This window comes from Syngnathus floridae, chromosome 9 (assembly GCF_059516105.1).
Source record: "Syngnathus floridae isolate MCC-2025c chromosome 9, RoL_Sflo_1.0, whole genome shotgun sequence".
NCBI classification, from domain to species: Eukaryota; Metazoa; Chordata; class Actinopteri; order Syngnathiformes; family Syngnathidae; genus Syngnathus; species Syngnathus floridae.
Genome location: NC_142421.1, coordinates 12,966,680 through 12,985,000, shown reverse-complemented (window position 1 = coordinate 12,985,000; position 18,321 = coordinate 12,966,680). Strand labels below are relative to the sequence as shown.

The 18,321-nt window shown below is 47.5% G+C and overlaps 2 protein-coding genes across 3 annotated transcripts in view; one reads left to right on the top strand and one right to left on the bottom strand.

The window, feature by feature from the left end:
• The window catches only part of ncoa4 (nuclear receptor coactivator 4), an 11,244-nt gene extending 7,642 nt beyond the window's left edge, over positions 1–3,602 (top strand). For both annotated transcript variants that reach the window (XM_088384779.1, XM_088384780.1), the window contains exons 5-10: positions 31–139; positions 464–544; positions 618–1,223; positions 1,737–1,913; positions 1,982–2,064; positions 3,258–3,602. In XM_088384779.1, the coding sequence (XP_088240905.1) occupies positions 31–139; positions 464–544; positions 618–1,223; positions 1,737–1,913; positions 1,982–2,064; positions 3,258–3,345 (1,144 nt within the window). In that variant the 3' untranslated portion in view covers positions 3,346–3,602. The remainder of the gene's footprint in view (positions 1–30; positions 140–463; positions 545–617; positions 1,224–1,736; positions 1,914–1,981; positions 2,065–3,257) is intronic.
• A 1,003-nt stretch (positions 3,603–4,605) lies between these two features.
• On the bottom strand, positions 4,606–15,594 carry LOC148393595 (uncharacterized). Its single transcript, XM_088384781.1, has 2 exons — positions 15,393–15,594; positions 4,606–14,717 (listed from the first exon to the last, which is right to left on the bottom strand). Exon 2 carries the CDS (start codon positions 13,581–13,583, stop codon positions 12,171–12,173), a length of 1,413 nt encoding a protein of 470 aa, XP_088240907.1. The 5' UTR covers positions 13,584–14,717; positions 15,393–15,594; the 3' UTR covers positions 4,606–12,170.
• Between the last annotated feature and the right edge of the window lie 2,727 nt (positions 15,595–18,321).

Here is an 18,321-nt window from a genome sequence, read left to right as displayed (position 1 = left end):
CATTTAGGACTGGAACCTTTGTCTCGCCAGGTTGTCTTGCCTGAGTCTGATGCCAGAGGAGACCCCCGAGATGACCTTCACGGCCGACTCTCGCTCCCTGAGGGACGCCATCACCTCCTTTGGCAGCATCAGCGCCCAGGTCTGGACCACCGCAAGAATTGAGCCGTGCCACTGTTGCCTTTCTCTTAAGCCGATGACTTGAGGCTGTGTGAAGCATGTCCGCCAAAATTCCAGTCGTCAAAATTCCAATAGCAAACGGCATTGCGACGAAGCCCCCGTGGCATTGCTCGGCTCTTGCCGGTCACAAACATTTCAACGGTGTGCTTGAATTGAGCAGCACAAATTTGATGTCTATTTGTGGCGGAAGGCCGCCAATGTGAATGAGCTCAGTACGTCCTTACGAGGCAGGACTTTCTCATCAGGACACACCTTGAGGACATTTCGCGCTTGTCCCCTTCCGCAGGTGTTGCAGGGCGGGGCCGCGGGGTACCGGCTGCCGGAAGGCGGTCCTTCTCCCAGACACGGACTCGAAGATAAAGACAAAGTAGGGCCGGCTGTGATGTTTTTTTCCAAAGCTTTGTCGCGTGTGTGCCTCTAAACGGCCTGTCGTCGTCCAGGCTTCCTGTCCCGCCCCGGCATCGGTGGATTTCCTCAAGGCCTGGGGTCAGCTGCGAGACCTGGAGGCATGGCTGCTCCAAGACCGGAAGGCTGTCGGCCAGCAGCGTGACCTCAGCAGCGGCGACACCGCTGACTCGAGGGGCGACAACCTGAGCCGATGGTTGACGGCCCATTGCGCCGCCACTTCAGAGCCGGGCGGGGAGCATCAGAGGTTGCTCTTGAAGCCATTTTCCGAACGCCGTCCCTGGGAAGACTGGCTGGCGGGCTCTGGCTGTTCCTCCTGCTGCCACCAGAGTATTCAAGCACTGGAGATCGAAAACCTGGGCCAGCTCAAGTGCCTCAAGACTCCGCCGGCCGCCGCTGAGTCCTCCATCGCCACGCCCAGCCTCGAGGCATGCCTTCATCAGCTGGCACCGCTGGCGCAGATGTGTCGCGCCAACGAGCCGTGCTCCAGTTATTCCGAGTGCGTTTGTGACGAGAACTGCGGCAAAGAAGCCCTCAACGCTTGGCTGCTGCGATGCGGCGCTCAAGACAAGAACAGCGTCCCTGTATCTGCTGACAAGAATTTTCCGCCCCCTCTGCAGCACAGACGGCAAGAAGAGAAGGTACAGATCCAAGCAGTCCGCAGCTAGTTTCAGCTGCTGACAGTTTCTTGTGCTGGGAGTAAACTATTTGCCACAGTGCCAGCGTGGTTCATCCTCCGTCTGCAGCAAACCACCGGAAAGGCCGCGACCTTGCCAATAGAATTGAAAGAAGTGCAAGGTGGCTGCATGACACCCCTTCACAACGTGAATTACTGCTTTCCTGTTAACTATTTGGTGACTTTTGACGGTACGCTACTGGGCCCTTTTGTTTTCCGTCAGCTGTTCACTTGCCTACCTTTCTCGTTTACTGCCTTTGCGCCAATGTAACCTTTGAACTCCCTCATCACTTTGCCTTAAGCATAGAACCACCAAATTACTAACGTGTCATTTGAAGCCGCCTGCAAAGTTGTCCCTTTCCTTGGCATCGATCGGAAGCGTAAAACTTGAGTGGCAAGAACCCTTTTGTCATATTGTGCAATCATCGAGGGCTGTCGCAAAGAATGATTGCGTCGATTACTCGTGTGGTCTCCACAGGTTCAGGCCATCCTGGAGGCGTGGCTGCACCCATCCAACCCTCCGTCGTCACCGTCCTGCGGCAATCTCTCTACATCCTTGCTCCAGAGGCCTTTTGATGCGCAGTCATGGATGCTTCCGGAAAAGTGGGCGGCAGCTCAGCAAGATGACAAATGGCTCCTGAGAAAGAAGTGCCAGGTAGCCAAAATGACTGCCGCCAAGCGTGTGAGGCAACAAACGGTGTGACGTGTGATTACTCCCCACAGGAAGGCGTGACCTTCCCCTTCGTCTGCGACACATCCTCCGGGGAGAAATGGCTTCACCAAGCGCCCCCCCCCTCCCGGTTCAGGTAACCGGCTGGCCGCCAACACAGCATTGAGCTCTATCAAAAGCGCTGCCACTCGCCAGCTGGTGTCATTTTGATATTTCAGTGCCCTTGGTGGCCAATCCTTTCCAATTTGGCGCTCTCACAGGTAGCAAAAAAATGGATGTGTGCAGAGTCAAGGTTGGGCTCTGCCTGGAGCCCTTGAGATTGCGGAGGGAAGGCCCGCTGCGCACACATTTTTTGAAATCTTCCAGAGCTACATTTACTTGAGTTTATTTTCTTTTAATCTGGCGACATGAGTCTACGTGTGAAAATGGGGCATTGAATGATTTTGGTTACATTGCTCCCTGATTTTATTCAACGCAGAAGAGCACCTTGCACATTGTGATTCTAGTCCTCCCCACGTGATAACGTGCGCCCATGTTTGCCGAGTGTTTCCCTAGGGAACTTGCGTTGTGCCTAGAGTGGCCAATCCTCAGAAAATTGGCTTTGGAAAACACACAATTCTGCAACGAAGACGTCGGGTAGGACTCATTTTGGTCTAGTCTTGCGGTGCTTCCTCCTTGGCCAGCTTTGATCGGCTCCACCGCGTTGACGTGTTTGGAAAGGAGATGGCTTTCCCGGCACACTTGTCCTAAGATTGCATGGCAGCCCAATCCGTTTTGGACCCGATTATCGGGTCAAATCTCCATCTGATGTCCTCGTTCGGTCGAGAAGGGGCAGCACGGGGACAAACCAGAACCTCGTTCGTTTTCCAAAGCAGCCAATCTTCTAAAACAGGGGTGCTGTCTCGTCTGGCCCCTAGGAGCCTCTATCCAACTTGTGTGTGAGGGATCCCTCATCCAACACACCTAATTGAAATGATGGGCTCATCAGCGAGCTTTGCAAAAGTCTAATAATGATTGAATTGTGTGTGTTTAGGGCATCTAAAACAGGAGACTTGGGCATCTAAAACAGGAGACCTCTATTCGAAAGCAATCGGCAGCTCGTGCTTGAACACTTTTCCATTTGTACTGCCTGACGTATACGTATGGGCGTCCGTGTTGTTGGCCCGCTCGAAATCACCGAATGGCATGTTTGAACAACGCTCTGAGTTGGCAGACAGCATGAACTACTACGAGTTCGAACACAGCCTTTGTCTGCTGCGTGGTGTCAATTCATGTTAAGCTGTCACGTATTAGCCAGAAGGCTAAGCTTGCTCGTGCTTTTTGTTCCAGATTTGATGGAGAGGCCGAGGAGGATGGCCTTCACAGTAAATCCTGTGACATCAGAGGATTCCAATCAGAAAGTCAATTGAATTTTTAACGGATTTTAGCATGGAAGAATGTTGATTTATTTGAACGCAAATATTTTTGCATCGCATTCAGCGTTTGTTCTAATACTTTTCAACTAGCATCTCACTTTCTTAAGGTGAAATTGACCTTTTTTTGGTGACAAACATGTTAATGTAAAATCAACATAGACTTTTATTTTACTCACCCAGATGCCTTGTGCTTACGTGTGTTTCATCAGTTCTCTTGTGTGGATTGTTCCTTACCCTAATAAAACCTGTTGACACCCTTGGTCTTTGTGCTTGCTTTGTCGCCCTGTCAGTAGTCTGTTTTGCTACAGTTAAGCGCCTCCAGCATTTGAATTGATGTTCTTTAAAGCAGCACTGCCAAGGATTTTGACCTGTTTTAAGTGTATTGATAACTCTTCTGATGAAACATTGACTTAAAACTAGTTGAATGGTACAGTTGTGATGGCCGGATGGCATTTATTGCTTTTACATACACAAAATAATGTTGAGGGAGGCAGGAACTCTACCACACAGAAAACGACAAATGTGGTGACATACTTCACGCTGTAAACTACGGCCCGCGGGCCACATGCGGTCCGTTTGCTTTTTTTTTTTTTTTTTTAATCCGGCCCGCCAAAGATTGGTACAGAATTGCTCAAATCAAATATACCGCACTATAAGGCTCACTTAAAAGCCTTTAATTCTCTCCAAAAACGAAGGTGCCGATTTTAATAAGGTACGCCTTGTGTGTAAAATCGGTAAATTTGTTTTGTGTGGCTTCCGTAATATACAGGCGTCATATGTAGACCCGATGAACCAATCAGAGGACGTTATGTTCACGTAGATCTGGGTGGTTAACCAGTCAGAGGGCTGTACGTAACATGTTGAGTACATACCTCCGCCGCCATTGATAAATAAATACGATCGTTTGTGCAATACATTAAGACCGTCTAAAATGGCATAGACAAAGAGACATGCTTACGAGGCACAAATAGAGCATTCTGGAAAGCCAGGATGTTAGACCGATTGAAGACTCCAAATTGTCCCTAGGCGTGAGTGTGAGTGCGATTGGTTGTCTGTCTCTGTGTGCCCTGCGATTGGCTGGCAACCAGTTCAGGGTGTCCCCCGCCTACTGCCCGATGACGCCCGCGACCCCCGTGGGGACTAAGCGGTTCGGAAAATGGAAGGATGGATGGATGGATGGATAAATACAAATGAACAATTTTATGAAAGTTGAATGATTTTTTTAATTTGATGTATTAAGTATGTTCCATTATCGTTATTGTTGTATTATAAGAATGGTGATATTGGTTTTTGTAACTGCAGTAAACAGGCTAGGTTGCATCATGTCAGATTTTTTTATCCAAATTAAATCATTCTCCATTTCATCTTTTTTATTTCAACTTCATAGGCAACACATTACTTCATAATCACAAAATAATAACCCATAGTCTTTTTGTTCTTTGCAATCACTGTTAGTGGACAGCACAGACACATAGTAATGTGTAGAGTTAGTAAGAAGTAGACAGCTCTCACCAGTAGGCCTTGTTTTTTTTTTTGTTTGTTTTTTTGCCTTTCCCTGTGCAGCGTCACTTGCAGCGTCTGATTTTATTTTTTATGTTATTTCTTTATTTTTTGTCACTCACGCACACATTCACACCGTCTCACACACGTTCACGCCGTCATATGTGGGGAATCAAACTCACGGTGTCGGCACACAAGACAAGCAAGCGTACCCCTACACCATCAGCCACTCCTGTCACCGATTGTCTCTGTATACGAACACTGCATCTCTACATTTTAGAGGGGTGGAGACGAGAATGTGTCCCGCAACAGTGGAAAGATGCCAACATTGTGACCGTCTACAAGAACAAAGGAGACAAATCCATCTGCTCCAATAGTAGGGGTGTCTCTGTTGGCCTGCTGGAAAGGTCTTTGGCAAGGTCATGCTCTGCAGACTCATCTCGGCAATATCAGAACGGGTCACCCCTGAGTCGCAGTGTGGTCTTCGGAAGAACAGGAGGACAGTTGACATGATCTTTGTGTCAGTTCCAAGAGAAATGTCGGGAGCAGCAGAAGGACTTGTTCATTGCCTTTGTCGATCTCTCAAAGGTTATTTGACAGTGGACAGGGAGCTACTATGGCAAGTCCTGAAGAGATTTGGGGGCCCACACAAGTTTCTCACCATCCTTGAGCAGTTCCATTCTGGGATGATGGCCCGAGTGGTAGTAGGAAGACACAGCTCGGAGCCCTTTGGTGTGACAACGGGAGTGCAGCAAGGTTGTGTGCTGGCTCCGGTTCTCTTCAACATCTTCCTCGTCTGTGTCACAACACTGCTACGCAGGAGGATGGAGCAGTTACCATAGACTTCAGGCTTGATGGTAACCTCTTTAACATCAGGAGGCTACAGGGAACTACCAAGCTGACCTCGGAGACCATCATTGAGCTACAATACGCTGATGACTGTGGCCTGGTTGCTTACACACCAGAGGCTCTGCAAAACATCCTCTCTGCAGCTGTAACTGCATATACCAGAAAGGGGCTGACGATCAACACCCAGAAAACAGAGGTACTCTGTCAGTCCAGTGTTGACCTCTTACAAAACACAACAATAACTTTCACAGAAGCAGGGCAACAGCTGCTCATGGTGCCCACCTTCAAATACGTGGGGAGCATAATGTCTGACCCCTGCGCAATGGATGACGAAATCCAAAACCGTCTCAAGCAAGCATCAGCATCTTTTGGTCGTCTAAGGATTCAAGAGTTTTTATTCGCCATGTTTGAGCGTGCCAAACAAGCAATTTGACTTCAGTACATCACAGCCTCTGTTCAACATTTAGGTGACTAACAACACTCTGACAAATGACAAATATTCGCAAACATCCCCTGATCTTAAACTCCCAGGAGTGCAAGGAAAAACTCAAAACTCCAGCTAGGGGAAATGAGAAACCTTGAGAAGAGACCACAGATGGGAGGATCCCTCTTCCAGGATGACCAGGCTGCAATGGATGCAGAGAGGACACATAGTACAAACAGTGTAGACAATTCAAAAAAGGTGTGGGGAGCAGGATGTTATTGCACAGCAGTGACTCTGAGACTAAGAGTGGTGTGAGTTCATCAGAGCAACAGCCTGGGGGAAGAAGCTGTCTCTGTGTCTGCTGATTTTGGCGTACAGAGCTCTATAACACCGTCCGGAGGGGAGTAGTTCAAACAGACTGCAACCTGGGTGAGAAGGGTCTGTAGAGATGTTACTTGCACGTTTCCTGGTCCTGGTGTCAAGTGGCCCACACTTTTGTGGGGTTAAACTGCAGCTCCCCACTTGAAAGGCGCTTGGACAAAAGGACTTGAACTGGACTTCACTCAGTGATCATGACTGTTTTTTTTTTCCTTGTCTTTGTTTTATTTTTGATCATCTTCAGCCAAACACAGCCAACACAGGTGAAAAACCTTAAAATAAGCACAAATAGATGGTCAAACTCTAAACCATAATTAAGCAATATAACCCAAAATCAAATACTTAATTTTTAAATACTAAGTCAGGATGACTTAGCCAAACAGCTTTCAACCCTGGTAAGTACACACAAACATTTTTCCCGATTTCTTTTTTAGCTTTTACCTTTTTAAAATACACCACATAATTTACCACAATTTCACTATAATGTTTAGCATAACCATAACCCATATCAATTTTACATATTAATTTCCAAAGCCACCCAGATGGGAGCTGTAGCCCCATATTCAAATGTCCAAAGGCTCACCGGCTCCTTCTTTTGTTTCGTTTACCAAGCTTTCCGCTGCAGTCCTGCCCTTTGGAAATGCTGCCTTGTCCAAATCATAGCAGGGTACCGTGAGCTCCAACACTCACCCTCTTAATTAACCCCACCTGGTGCTCTCAACAGCCTGCCTCCTTCTGTGTGGCTGAGACACACCCAGGCAGAGAGGGCGCGGCCCGCAACTCGGCCCAACACCTCCCACTCGATCTTCCCACGGAAACCGCTGGAAAGATCGCAGACAATGGCTTGTGGTCAGGGTTTCTATTTTGGGCTTTCTGTCTGCTCCTCCACTGGTAGCAAAACCACCAGTCGTCGGACATCCCGGTGAAGAATTGTGGACTGATGATCCCTCTGGATGCTGGATGTAGGATGCTTGGATGCTGATGTTGTGGGTCTACTCTCAGGGGCGCAGGAGGTTCTCACAACTCTGACTGTCACATCCCGTACGATGCCACGGGAGTCTGGGTTGACACTGATGACTCTCCCAAGCGTAAAGTGGCCCCTCAATGCATTTTGGTCACACAGCCAAACAATGTCTCCTTTTGCGACGTTCCTCTGTGTGGTGTGCCATTTACTCCTCACAAAAAGATTAGGACCGGTGAGTTGGCTCCAGGACCTCCAGAATTTATTCACCTGATGTTGCATTTCCTGCAGTCTCTTATAAGGGTACCTTCCAAAATCAAATGTTTTCCAGTCACCTCTCATTGATGCTCGTCCCAACAGGAGTGCATTGGGTGTGATGTACTGCACAGTGTCTTCATGGCTCTGCACCCTCGCATCAATGGGGCGCTCATTTGTAAGATTTGCAGCAAGCTGAAGGATCGTCTGAAATTCGCTGTAGCTAAGATTCCCTGAGTCCCTCTCCAGGCTCTGGAATGCCTTTTTCACAATCCGAACAGCTGCTTCAGCAGCGCCGTTTCGATGAGGTGAACCCGCTGGCTGAATTTTCCAGTGCCAGCTGGTTCCATTTTGAGCTGACGTCTCCTCCATAACAGACCTGTCCAGCCCATCTAGAAACTGATACAGCTCCTCCAAAACAGGTTTGGCTCCAACGAAATTTGTTCCTGGATCAGACCAAATCTTCTTAGGATGTCCTCGAATTGCTGTAAATCTCTGATAAGCCATCAGGAAGCTTTCAGTCGACATGGTGTTGGCCAGCTCAGTGTGGATTGCTCTACTGGCCATACAGCAGAATACAAGTCCCCAAACTTTCAACCTGACTCTTTTCCTCACATCATCTTTGACCTGATATGGTCCAAACAGGTCGACTGCTGTGAACTCAAATGGAGCTGCCGGCCTGGTTCTCTCCTGGGGCAGATCACCCATCACTTGCTGGCATCTTCTAGCTCTAGCTTTCTTGCAGATCACACAGTTATCAATGACCCTTTGAGCAATTCGTCGTCCCTTGATGACCCATGCTCTCTTTCTCACTTTCAGCAGAGTCGCAGCAATTCCCTCGTGACCTTCGCTGTGGGCTTCACGAACCAGCAATGTTGAAATCCAAGCACTGTAAGGTAAGAGGGGAACACTAACCCTGTCTTCATTGAAAGCCTGGACTCTCTCACCACAAACCAATAACCCAGTTTTTTCCTCCTTGAAGACTACCAGCCGGTCTGTTGTGGTGGTTGGAAAGGTCACGCCCTCTTGTGCAGCAAGAAAAAGATCTCTTAAAGCATCTTGACGTTCTGTCACAGTAATAACTCCACCCAATGAAACTGCCTCCCACTTTGGAGTTTCCAGGCTCCTACTTTGAGCTGCAAAATGCTTTGCTGCCCTCCAGACCTGGGCGACAACCTTAACCAGGCGGGTCAGGTTGCTGAACAGTCCTTCATCCACCAGGTTTCGGGCAGCAATGCCAGCAGGTGGCCTCCGACACTCCAGATCTAATGGGTCTTTCTTCACCTGTGCTCTTGTGAGTGCAGATGTAAATACTTTCTTCTGCATCTTCCCAACACTCTCTTTGGCAGTTTCTGATACATCCTTTGCAGACTTAATTGGCCACTCGTCAGCTGGAAGACTCAGGAACTTTGGGCCTTGCTGCCACGGTGAATTTTCCTCCAACTCTTTTGGGCCAGCCCCCCGAGTGATAATATCCGCAATGTTCAAAGTTCCAGGGATCCACCACCAGTCCTGAATCTGTGTGCTGCCCTGGATTTCTCCAATCCGGTTGGCGAAAAAAGTATGGAATCCATAGCTTTCACGTTGTATTGCACCCAGTACTGTTTGGCTGTCAACAAAGTGATACCACTGCTTGACTTGGATTCGGCCCTGTTGCTCGAAATACCTCTTCAACCGGGCAGCGAATACTGCTCCACAAAGCTCTGCCTTGACTGCCTCCCCCTTGTGGTCCAACGGAGTCAGCTTAGCTTTGGACTCCACCAACCGCACTGTAATTCCTCGGTTGTAGGCCCACCGCAGGTACAGGACAGCACCATACGCATGCTCACTGCCATCGGAGAAGGTGATTGCATCAGGCTTATCCAGCATGCCCGCTGGTGTCAGGGCTCTGCAAAACTTGACCTTACTCAGCTGAGCGTATTCTTCAAAGAGGCAGATGGCATCATCTCTGAGCTTTCCTGACAGCTAGATACTGACAGTCCCAAGTATCTTTGATGGTTCTAGACTTGGGTTTGGCCTCCTGAAAAGCTCTTCGAACCAAAATGGCCCCTTTTTGCTTAACAGGTGTTGTTGGACCAATCGGGTCATACAGTCCAGAAACTTGGCTCAGCAACTCTCGTCGTGTCAGTGGGTCTGGTGTCTGAGCTCTCACCTGTTCCAGATGAAGGTCTTGGCCCAGCCTCATTTTCCTCCTCCTCTTCGAGAAGTTTACTCTGACCATAACATGAAGCTTGTCGTCTTCCAGAGTGTAGCCAAGTCCGAGAGCTTTATTGTCCTCTTCTTTAAGTTGATTCGGCAGAATCACGGTCCTGGGAGTAGCCACCTGCTCCTGCTTTTCAGATGACTCCTTCCTATTTTGACCAGAGAAGACCCACCGCTTCAGCTCGAAGCCTCCTGCTCTCAGGATCTGCTCTACAGTCTCCGTGATGACTTTAAGCTGTCTCAAGTTGTCATGAGAGGTCAAGATGTCATCAACATAGCTATCTTCCTGCAGTACACGACGCTCTTCCTCAAGGTGGCTGAACTGGGGGAGATTAGCAGTCTCTCTCATGGCTAGTTGAGCGATGCAGCCTGCTGGCTTGTCCCCAATGTTAACTCTCGTGACAGCGTATTCGCCCAGCTCCTCTTCCTCAGAATCACGCCACAGGAACCTATGCAGATGCACCTCTTGTTCTTCCAGCCAAACAGAGTTGTACATTTTTTTGATGTCTTCCAGCGCAGCAAACGCTCCCCTCCTGAATCTGAGAAGCACAGCGCGGATTGGGTTAAGGACATCTGGGCCCTTCAGAAGGAGATCATTTAGGCTCACCCCTCTGCACTTCTGACTACTGTTCCAAATCAGCCTCACCGGAGTTGTAACGGAGTGTGGGTTAGGTGCAATGAGGTGGCTAATATACCATACTGGGCCAGTCCATGCACGGAAGATGTCTTTGGTCAACTTCATAGCAGCTCGGCATTCGACCATCTCATGAACTTGAGCTGCATAGGCAGCCTTCCACTCTGGTTCCCTGGCCAGCCGCCTCTCAATCCTCAAGAATGTGGCCTCAACTGCGTTCCTGTTCCTTGGCAATGTAGCTGGATCTTCGACCCAGGGGTACTTGGTGTGCCAGTGAGGGCTCTCACTGTGAACATCAGCAGCAACATAGGTGAGCCCACTCCTTACTACCTCCAGCTCCCTTTCTTCAGCGAGGGTCATTTCTTTACCACCTGGCTGACAGTTTCCACAACGACAGCCCCCACATCTTGGAACACAGCCAGCACCGATACTGTCCCATTTCCACAAGTCGAGGAAGTTGGATGCGGCTGCAGTACAGCTGGATCTCTGAGGTTGAATGGGGACTTTGCAGGTGTGTTCTTCATACATCACAGCAGCAGTCCTCATAGATCTAGCAAAGTGCGTCCTTGACGTGCGGGCTGAGACAGTGACCTCCTCAAACAACTCAGAATGGGTGCCTGCAACTGTTTTCCCTAGTGCAGTGTTTCCCAACCTTTTTTCAACCACAGCACACCTTTTCATTGGAAAAAATCTCGCGGCACACCGCCAACAAAAATCTGTTAAGCTCCTATATTAAAATCAGTTATATTACAACGAAACACGTACAGTCCTATTCCTATATATGTATGGAGAGTCGAATAATTTAATAGGAATAAATACTAAATATTCTTTAAATTGTATTCCTTTTTTTAAATAAAAGTGACAGTTTTTAAAAAAGGTTTTAGACGGTGTAAGAAATAAACTATTTAAAGTGATTGTGATTAAAATAAAAGAATCAACGTGATTTTGTTTACTGTTTTAGACTAGGTCTATAAATATTGCAACAATAAGAACAAGTCACTTTTAAAGACGCTCTGCTGTTCTGACAGCAGCTGAGTGGTCTGCTATGCTGTCTAAGCCGTAACAAACTAGCTGGTGGGACTTGAGAGTGCTTTTTGGGGTGGTGATACGGATTTTTAGGAGGTATCGTTTGGTTTTGACCAAGACTTTCATGCCTCCCACGCCATGAACCACAAGCGTGATGTCTTCACTTCTAAGATTGAGCTGCCCTGCGGCCTCATGGGTGATATAGTTGGTATCGGATGCTAGGTCGATCAAAGTCCCAATTTTCTGCCCAGCATTGGCAGTTACCTCCAACAGCATCATGATGACTGGCCACTCCGCTAGGTCGCTCTCTGCCAGGAGACTTGAGTGCATCTTCGCAGCGTGGGAGGTTCTTGCTACTGTGTTGCAGAATGCGTCCCGGCACCGTTGGACTAATTCAGGTGAGAGCTTTTTGAAGAATTCTTCCTGGGCCTCAGTGTAACCCTTCTCGCCACCTCCCTCTGTGCTGCCTTTGCTCCTCCTCTGGGCCATGCTGCCTCTGGATGGTTCAGCGTTGGGACACAGGTAGAAATGATGCTCTCCTTGATCCTCGCACTCAGGATTTTTACACAGGAATGTTGTCTTGCAGTGATTATCACCATCATGGATCTCTAGGCATTTCCAGCAGGCGCCCAATTTCCGCACTGCCTCCTTTTTCTCTGTGAGCCTGAGCACCCGGAATTTCTTGCAGAAATACAGCTTCCTCTTCCTGGCTACTTGACTGGCTTGAGGCTCTAGTTCTGGCTTGCCTTTGCTCAGGCCGCTCTCTCCTGGATGATGGCTCTTCATCCCTCAACTGGTCCAGCTGTTCATAAATGCTTTCTTGACTCTTGAGGAAGGTCAGAAGACTGTCAAACCGCTTCTCTGGATCAGGACAACTTCTCCCAGCTGCATAGAGAAGCCACTCTTTCTTCAATGCATCAGGAAGCTTGCTTTCTATTGACTTTGTCACCAGAGGATTCTTTAAAGCATCAGTTTCACCAAGGTCACTCAGATCTTGAAGGGCTTTTTCAACAGCTTGGATGAGCTCAACAACTCTCTTGGGCTGGTGGCCTCTAACAGCTGGAAGTCTCTGGAGCTCTTCCACTATTTCAATGGCGATCGCTGTTTGACTTCCAAACCGGTTCTCCAGGACCCGAAAGATGTCGTATGCTGTGTTATAGGTCATCAGCCGAAGATCTCTCATTATTTTCTCATCCAAACTGTCAAGGAGCTGGAACTTTTTAACTTCTTTTGACCCAGTGGGCTCTCCTTGCCTCTGAAGGGCCTCCCAGTCTCTTTTCCAGCGATGAAAGTCTCGCCTGATGCCAGTGAACTTGGGGAGGGGGGTTGGCTTTAGCCTAATGGCTGTTGGGTAGCTGATGGAAGCTGCACTTACACTTCTTTCAACATCTTCTTTAGCTTTTGCTCCAATGAACCATGCTTTTCTGGACATTAACTTGGGAATGATGCTTTCAAGCTCCCTCACACGCAGTTGGAAGTCTTTCTGCTCGGCGGGAGGGGCCCAACACTTCCACTGTGTGTGCAGCTCCTTTGCTCTCTTAATCAATCTTTCCATGTAATCAAACAAAAAGTCAAAGGCCTCTTTGCTTCCATCAGGTTCAAGGGACATCACAGTCTTTACTTTCTTCTCTGCAGCCTCTACTGCCATCGTCACTTCTTCTTCTCCGAAGTTAGCCCAGAGTGTCCTTTGAATGAGGTCCCTCAGCTCTTTCAGTTTCATCTCACACCCGTCCGCAGTTTTCACAATATCGGCCTTTTGCTGTTCGCTCAAACCGGGAACTTCATCAGGGTCCTCCTCCAGCTCCATCTCTGCAAGGTACTGGGTCTCCACATCCTCATTTGCTTCCATGACTTTGCTGGACTCAATTATAAGGGTCTTGAAACTGTCTCTGAGCTCCTCTTCAGACATTATGGCATGCATCCGGACAATGTTGTTGGCCAGCCTGGAGAATTGCCGCTTTGCAGACATCCTCTTGGCTTTGAGCTGCTCCAATGACTGTGAGTCGGCCATCTTCCCTTCCCACCAGGATTCAATTGGCGTGAGCTGATACTCAGCGTGTTACCAGGCCTCTGGATTTCCAGGCCTGGTCAGTTGCTGTTCAGGATACTCCGGTCTGCACACCGGTTTTTCACTGTCAAGTGGCCCACACTTTTGTGGGGTTAAACTGCAGCTCCCCACTTGAAAGGCGCTTGGACAAAAGGACTTGAACTGGACTTCACTCAGTGATCATGACTGGGTTTTTTTCCTTGTCTTTGTTTTATTTTTGATCATCTTCAGCCAAACACAGCCAACAGCCAACACAGGTGAAAAACCTTAAAATAAACACAAATAGATGGTCAAACTCTAAACCATAATTAAGCAATATAACCCAAAATCAAATACTTAATTTTTAAATACTAAGTCAGGATGACTTAGCCAAATAGCTTTCAACCCTGGTAAGTACACACAAACATTTTTCCCGATTTCTTTTTTAGCTTTTACTTTTTTAAAACACACCACATAATTTACCACAATTTCACTATAATGTTTAGCATAACCATAACCCATATCAATTTTACATATTAATTTCCAAAGCCACCCAGATGTGAGCTGTAGCCCCATATTCAAATGTCCAAAGGCTCACCGGCTCCTTCTTTTGTTTCGTTTACCAAGCTTTCCGCTGCAGTCCTGCCCTTTGGAAATGCTGCCTTGTCCAAATCATAGCAGGGTACCGTGAGCTCCAAACCTCTCCCTCTTAATTAACCCCACCTGGTGCTCTCAACAGCCTGCCTCCTTCTGTGTGGCTGAGACACACCCAGGCAGAGAGGGTGCGGCTGGAAGGGTTTTTGTGAACAACAACCTCAAACTCCACACCAGGTCTACAGAGCAGTATGCATCATTGCACGACTGTATGGATGTCAGGCATGGACTATATACAGCCATCATCTGAGAAGCCTGGAGACCTTCCAAGTGAGATGCCTCCAGAAGATCCTTGGCATCACATGGAAGGACAAAGTGACGCACACAAAGAAGTGATGGAGAGGGCAAGCAGCCGTTGCGTGGAGTCCATCATGGCCCAACGTCAACTCAGGTGATGGGGCACGTCATTCGAATGCCCAGCCATAGACTCACACGCAGAATCCTCTATGGTCAGTTACACTGGTTCTGGTGGGCAGAAGAAACAGTTCAAAGACCAAATGAAGACCACTGTCAAGTTATGTCAATGTTCCACCCAGTTCTTGCTTAAACTTGAAAAAAGCCTGGTCTGAAGAATGCAAACTCCAACCTTCATTTAGTTTTCCTTTAATTGGGTTTACATTCCTTTTAGGTCCCAATTAAGGTTGTAATGTTGATTGTATTTCAGGTTGAAAACCTTTAAACAAGTACAGAAAATAAAGAATGTAAAAATAGACATCTGTCCCATCGTACTTCACACTAAACGTTTGTGTATTATTGTAATTCAAAATAAACATTTGTCTGGTCTGATATTTCAAAATAAACATTTATCTAAATTGACATACCGTATTTATTCTAATTATCGCCCATATTCTAATAATCGCCCAGTGTGTGTTAGCGATGACATAAATAAAAAACATTGATACCTCTAATTATCGCCCATGCTGCTAAAAATACCCCCCCCCCCCCCCCAAAAAAAACTTACGTTTTCCTCTGCGACCGCATGCCGACATCTTTGCGCAAGTTTAAATATGACTGATTTGACAGCACGTCGAATGTCCCTTTTAAATTGTTTTTCTCCATAAACTATATATTTGCTGGGTATTTCAATACCTCCCCCGACTGTCCATGTTCCTTGGCTGGCTCCTTTTGCCAGTAACTTACAGCCTCAATTCGCGTTCTTTGTTGTTGAAGTTGTGATGTACACGGATCGTCTGGCGCTTCAGCCTGCTTGCTTTCTGCGACTTGGATTTTGTTCTCTTCATCGCTATATTATAATACAATTACACTCGTCACTCCGCTACAATATCCTCAAACAATTACTATCGGGGCGTGCACTCGAACAAGACGATCGCGATAACATGACGTGCACAACATGTGATGTGCGACGGTAACGTGTCGCATCGATGGAGCGTCAACTGACGCACCCTGCTGTTAGAGGTAGATCTAAACAGCCGCTGTTCTAGTGTTAAGAACACCAGTGAGATGCAGGTATTGCATACTACATAAGGAAAATATACATATTTTCGCCCATTTCAGTGCCCCTTGGCGATCGGACTAAAAGTGTTCTCTATTAATCGCCCACCCCCCTGTTGGACATGAACCTTCTCTATATGGTACTTAAACTTTGAAACAAGTACTCAAACTTCACATTTCAACTTAATTTGACCATTCAAATCGATAGTTACTCAACAATCAATACATGTCCATTTCATACCAGTTGCGTCTTGACCGTGAGCTGAGTGATGTTTTGTTGTCAAGTCAAGTTTATTTGTATAGCCCTAAATCACAAGCAGTGTCAAAGGGCTTCACATAGATAAAAATTGACAATTATTCTGAAAGTATCCCCTGATCTTAAGCTCCCAAAAGGGCAGGGGAAAACTCACAAAAACCCTACCAGGGGAAAGTGAGAAACCTTGAGAAGGGACCACAGATGAACGGATCCCCCTTTCAGGGTCATCAGGCTGCAATAGATGCAGAGATGGCACAAATAATACATATTATGAAAATAAATGAAAAGTGGATGTCCAAGTCAAAGCGAAGAGCCGCCGGAGGTGCCCTCGATTGTCCTGGTAGTGTCTTTGAGGAGGGTGAGCTGCAGTACCTTCATCCTGAATTGGTCCACGAGAATCCAGATAGCCGCTGTCAGCTTTGGTGCCACCTAACCAACTCCTCAGCCGGGGAGGGGTGGGGGGAGGGTGGGTGGGGAGAGTGAGCGAAAACAAACTCCAGCCGAATCGGCCACTACAGGTTAATTAAAGGCCATATCATAAAAATGTGTCTTTAAACGTGTCTTAAATGTTTCTAGTGAGGTAGCAGTTCTAATATCCATTGGTAGGGCATTCCAAAGCTCTGGAACCCGAATAAAAAATGCTCTAGACCAGGGGTCACCAACATGGTGCCCGCGGGCACCAGGTCGCCCGTGAGGACCGCATGAGTCGCCCGCAGGACTGTTCTAAAATTAGCTCAAATAGCGGCACTTGTCAGTGAGCTGCATCTATTTATTTTACAGTCAAATCTCGGTTTTTGAACGTCCCAGTCCTCGAAAAAATCGGAATTCGAACAAAAAATTCGAGATTTTTTTTGCTTCGGTTGTTGAACAAAATTCGGAGGTCGAACCTCGCAAGATGAGCCGGGAGGACCCGAGAAAACCCAACCACGCGGCCCAGATGCCGACTGACTCCGTTGTTGTTGTATTTTCGTTACTTTGAGGATTATATAACCCCTAATCATGCCTCCAAAGAAAGCACGTGGGAGCAATAAAGCCATCCTAAAACACAAAGACGCTCCTAAAGCAATGCGACAGTGAACGCCCGGCGCGCTGCGGTTGCGCGATCGGACCAAATTAAGCTCCCTGCGCACTGCGGGCCACTTAAATTTTGGAAAGTCCATTAGGACTTTAAAAATATTTGCTAAATTTTAGCGACCGCTCTGTCACAATAATGCGACCAGCGCGGTGCAGTTGCGGGGTCGGCGGCGCGCTACGGTTGCGCGTTCGGCGGTGCGCTGCAGTTGCGCGATCGGACAAAATTAAGCTCCATGCGCACTGAGGGTCCACTTAAATTTTGGAAAGTACATCAGGACTTTAAAAATATTTTCTAAAATTCAGCAATGGCTTGGTCACAATAATGCGACCAGCGCGGTACGGGTTGCGCGGTCGGCGGCACACTACGGTTGCGCGTTCGGCGGTGCGCTGCAGTTGCGCGATCGAACAAAATTAAGCTCCCTGCGCACTTAGGTCCACTTAAATTTTGGAAAGTACATCAGGACTGTAAAAATATTTTTTAAATTTCAGCGACGGCTTGGTCACAATAATGTGACCAGCGCGGTACAGTTGGGCGGTGGGCCACGCGCTACGGTCTCGCGTTCAGCGGTGTGCTGCAGTTGCGCGATTGGACAAATATGCGCAAATGAAAAAATGCTTTAAAAAAGCGTGTTTATTTTTGTCTTGAAACGGATTCATTTATTTTCCATTATTTGTGATGGGAAAAATTCGGCCGATTCGCTTCTCGAACCACCTTCTGGAACAAATTGTGGTCGAAAACCAAGGTTTGACTGCATTTTTGCTATTCTTGTTAAAATCACACTTACATGTGAACTGGAAATGACAATAATAACACATAGTGAAAGCCAAATTGAGCAAATTGGCTATTTCAGAAGTGTGTGTCAAACTGGTAGCCCTTTGCCTTAATCAGTACTCAGGAAGTAGCTCTCGGTTTAAGAAAGGTTGGTGACCCCTGCTCTAGACCCTGCAGACATTTTCTTGGCCCTCGGTGTCACTAAAAGACAAGCGTTTTGCGAGCGAAGGTTACGAGACGGAACATAAGGAACAACTAGGTCGACGAGATATGAAGGCGCTAAGCCATGCAGTGATTTATAAGTTAATAGAAGAACCTTGAAGTCACATCTTAAATGGACCGGGAGCCAATGTAAGTTGGCTAATATTGGGGTAATGTGATCAAATTTTCTTGTCCGTGAGAGCAGCCTCGCAGCAGCATTTTGTACTAACTGTAGACTTTTGATGCTGGACTTAGGAAGACCAGAGAATAATGCATTACAGTAGTCCAGGCGCGACGTGACGAACGCATGTATA

Bases quoted from the DNA above. Each gene is read 5' to 3' on its own strand.
- LOC148393595 (XM_088384781.1), bottom strand. From the start codon at position 13,583: ATGGCCGACTCACAGTCATTGGAGCAGCTCAAAGCCAAGAGGATGTCT.